Genomic DNA, 4,057 nt, shown 5'->3' with positions numbered 1-4,057 from the left:
GAAGGGCAAATCAATAAAAATATTAGAATTAAAAAATTTCAGAAAATGCTGCATTTGTATTTAAATAAATTTTGATAGATTAAACGTTTTTTGAGTTCGTGAAGAATATATGCTGTGTTTTTAGCCACCAGACAATATGACACAAACTCGAGGTAAATAATAAGTGTAAACAGAATAGTTTACTGTCGCTTTTTCTTTATCTAATTGTAAAATCAATCTTTATTTTCATCAAATTATACTACAAAGTTTAAAAATTATAATGCCTTCGCAAAACGCAGAGACTAAATTTTACATGACAAATAATATATATGGATAATATAATTGATTAGACATATCAGTGTAATTTAAAACTAAAATCTAAACTATATTAGAAATGAGTGTCGATAATGTGTAAGTTTATTTTCCAAAAATGACCAAAACGGAAGCAACATCCACGAACTCTCTTCATCAAAACTCAAAATGTAAAAGACGGTGAATATTAGAAAGACTCACAGTCATTAACATTGTTATTTAATATATTTACATGTTGTTTTGCGAATGAAACAAATTAATTCCCTTAAAGACGTTTTTCTCTTTGTTGTCCGGATAAGTTTAAATTTAAATATTCTTAACGAAGAAAAATATTGGAACTAAAAGCGGGAAAATCAATTCCATGAAAATGTATTATTATTAAAGATATTTAGCGCCATACAGTGGTTGTTTTTGTAATTTTCATTTTCATTATACATTTCTTTTTACTCATTTCTTATGTTTAACTAAATATTAAATAAAAGCAATTATGCTTGTTTGTATACGTCACATGAAACAGAAAACGAATTATGAGGAGATCTTTCATTGTCCTGTGATTATTGGCTCATAAATTCTTCATGCGTAATGTGAACAGGACCAGACAAATCCAAGTGAAACCCTCATACGAAGCAGCAGTCCCCACAATTCAATTTGAGTATAAAACAAACAGAAGTATGCTTATATAAAAATGCAGAAGGGGGTTTGTGTGAGGATTGGGTTTAGTGGTAGGGGATAGAAAGTATCATTGGCTCAGAAAAATAACATTAGTGGTCTATGTCAAGTCCCTGCAAAAGTGTGTGTGTTATTAATGGCACATGTTATTTAGAAATGATCAAATACTTGATTTATGTAAATGAACACTCTGATGTTGAAATGAAAGCTGCGGTAATGATGCTGATTCTGTTTTCATCTGGTCGGAATGTGAACTTAAGCAGGTCATTTAAAGGAATTGTTTCACTCGAGTTTAGAATATGTACTAGCATGAATTCTGACTTTAAATACACGACCGGTGTATCTTTTGTTTTTTTCATGAACATACATTTTGATTAGACTTCTTAAGACCAGTAAAGCTGCATCTGAATAATCGCTTATTAAAATGAATTTCTGCAAATAGAATTGATCAGAAATGAGACAAATGCTTTTATCTAAATGAATGCTTTAGTTCACAACGATTCGTGCCGCTGTAGTGAGTCCGTCTGTCTTTTGTGTTGTGTTGGATTTGTAAAGTAACGTCTCACCCTTGTGGAGTGTCTCTGTACTGCAGTGTGTTGAATCCACAGCTCTATAGATCAGAAAGAGTATAGTGGGTAGAACAGAAACACCAGTTGTGTTGTGTGTGTGCGTCAGATGAGTGACACACACGCACGTGAATAGACGTGGGTCTTAACAGACCACCTGTATGTGCAGCACAATGAAGGCAACTTTTATTCATTACTGCCATTAGATTGCCGCTCGACTCTTAAAGTGACCCATCAGGCACTTCAGTGACCTCTGCGCCTTTCATTCCACGTCTATACCAGCCGCAAGGTCTCGTGTTGTTGAAACTCCAGGGTTGCTGTTAAGTGGTTCCCTTCAGTTAGCCCTGATGCTCAAATGGCCACTCGTCAGTCTGTGGTTCATGTTCCCGTGTGGACGAGTGCATCTGTTTGTACTTTCCATTTCGAAAACAGTAATTTTGTCTTTAGATCCACTCAATGTGTATTGATGAAAGTCAATGAGGTCAACCCCGTTCAAACAGAGACGTTGCTGCCGTTTAGGTCAGACTCTTGTTCTGTGGATCAAGAGAAGTTCGGATGTCAGTCATCATGATGAACCTTTACCAGAGTCCGATTCAAGAAAACTTAAGTTATAGAAATGTGACCATGAGCTCATAGATGCTAATCTCTGCTCTGAAACCTTTAGCTAATAATATATGTGAAGAGCTCTAATCCTCTATAATCCATCAGAGAAACGCTTCAACAACTGATCAAAGTTCTTGACTATACAATTTGTGATGCTCTCGGAATTCTTTCGTTTGCACACGAGTCTCTTGAACCGAGACACGAGCCACCTCTGTCGTTTTGTGTTTCTCATTGAGGTCTTTAAATGTGAGCCGTTATCACCTCTTCTATCAGCTCCTTGATCTGTACTAGAGAAAAGAGTCACACTGAAGATGTAGGACAGATTCGTCCTGAAGAAATAAATTCGTTTTTTGTTTCTCGACGGTGTGAATGAGACATTACGGAGTTAAGTCACCAAAAAAAAAAAAAACACATATCGGCCAGATCAAGAATCTTACAGAAGTTGCTGGTGTGGGTACAGATGACTTGACCAACAGCACCGCCTGCTGGTCACAACACGTGCTGTACATTTACCCAATAAGAAGGAACATTTCGAGACAATAAAAAGTGCGGTACAAAGCCATGTTTACGTGCATTTTTTTTTTACACAATCTTTATTGAAAGCGAATTGAGGATCAGTGCTTGGTCAGCAGATCTCTTCTGGGTCTGTAGCCCATGCGTCCACCTCTCCAGACACACATATAGTAACTCATGGCCAACACAACAGTTACAGTGAGCAGCAGCGATGTGACCAACGTCACCAACAACCACACCGGAGATGCACTCAAACCTGGACATAAAACACAGAACATGGTGTAAAGCCTTGACAATAAACTGAAACCGACTTCATACAGACCGCACAAACCTTCTTCAGATACCAGAGTGTCCAGAGATCTGTTAGGTGTATCCTCCACAATTATTAAGGGCCCGAGAACCTTGCGTGCGGAAACACCTTGAGGAGAAAAATCAGACTGTTAAGGGGTTTGACAGTCCAGATGAGGTGCATGAGCTCCAGCGATCGTACAGTTCCTGAAGTCTGGCCTCCACGGGCAGGTCGAATCACAGCATGAACACACAGAACTCTGAGATGGATCATCAAGCAGTTCCCATCTGTAACAAAACGGTTCATGATCATCAACCAAACCAATCCATCTCTAGTCCTAAAATTACCACCACACAAAACGAAAACCTGCTGCTCTCCTTCACAAAGTGACACGCTTTCCCATTGACCATCATGCTGTTGATGTCCCTCGCCATCAAGTCACAATGAAGGAAAATCTGCAGACGAGCGCCAAACGGAGTAAGACATCAACCAATAAAACCTGCACATAAGAGATCAAAGCCGCACCAGCAACAGTCCTCACTTTCTCTCCAAGAGCAAACTTGAAGGCCTGGAGATAAAGCCGGATCTCAGCGGGCACCAGTCTCGGCAGGAATGTGGAATTTTCCATCAGACATCTGCAAGATCTCAAAAAAAGTCTCAAAGTCTCAAAAGCACCAGATGTAAACATGAGCTAAAGATGACGGAATAAGCATCTGCTTACCCAGAATTAGAAATGATGGGATGCACCGGACTAATACGGCTGATGTCGGAGTCTGTGGAGGCCACACACTTCTCCAGAAACATCAGCAGAGATCCAGGATTGTCAACTTCTGCTCTGATGGGAATACTGGAGCCCAGTTTAAAGGTCAAAGATGGTGCAGGACCACTAAAATCACCTGCAGATATTATTCACGTTCATTACATCCAAACATCCCCACATGAAACTCAACATGATTGAATAATGTCAGACCTGCTGAAACCAAACAGGGACATGTGAGGAACTGACGGAGACAAGAGGAGGCTAGAAACACACAACCGGTCTCCAGCAGAAGAAGACTTTAGTAACTTAAGATACGGTTTTTATTCTCATAAATGAACCAACAAACACTTTTTAAAAGCCTCAATG

General features: G+C 39.0%; 1 protein-coding gene across 1 annotated transcript in view; it reads right to left on the bottom strand.

Moving 5' to 3' along the window:
- Positions 1 to 2,693: 2,693 nt before the first annotated feature.
- Positions 2,694 to 4,057, bottom strand: part of LOC130419048 (zona pellucida sperm-binding protein 3-like) — a 2,228-nt gene continuing 864 nt past the window's right edge. Inside the window, exons 3-7 of the mRNA XM_056745437.1 lie at positions 3,653 to 3,827; positions 3,473 to 3,566; positions 3,298 to 3,386; positions 2,974 to 3,218; positions 2,694 to 2,898 (exon numbers count right to left, since the gene is read on the bottom strand). Of these exons, the coding sequence (XP_056601415.1) occupies positions 3,083 to 3,218; positions 3,298 to 3,386; positions 3,473 to 3,566; positions 3,653 to 3,827 (494 nt within the window). The 3' untranslated portion in view covers positions 2,694 to 2,898; positions 2,974 to 3,082. The remainder of the gene's footprint in view (positions 2,899 to 2,973; positions 3,219 to 3,297; positions 3,387 to 3,472; positions 3,567 to 3,652; positions 3,828 to 4,057) is intronic.

This window comes from Triplophysa dalaica, chromosome 4 (assembly GCF_015846415.1).
Source record: "Triplophysa dalaica isolate WHDGS20190420 chromosome 4, ASM1584641v1, whole genome shotgun sequence".
Taxonomy (NCBI): domain Eukaryota; kingdom Metazoa; phylum Chordata; class Actinopteri; order Cypriniformes; family Nemacheilidae; genus Triplophysa; species Triplophysa dalaica.
The sequence above is the reverse complement of the archived record's forward strand: the minus strand, read 5'-3'. Positions and strand labels throughout refer to the sequence as shown.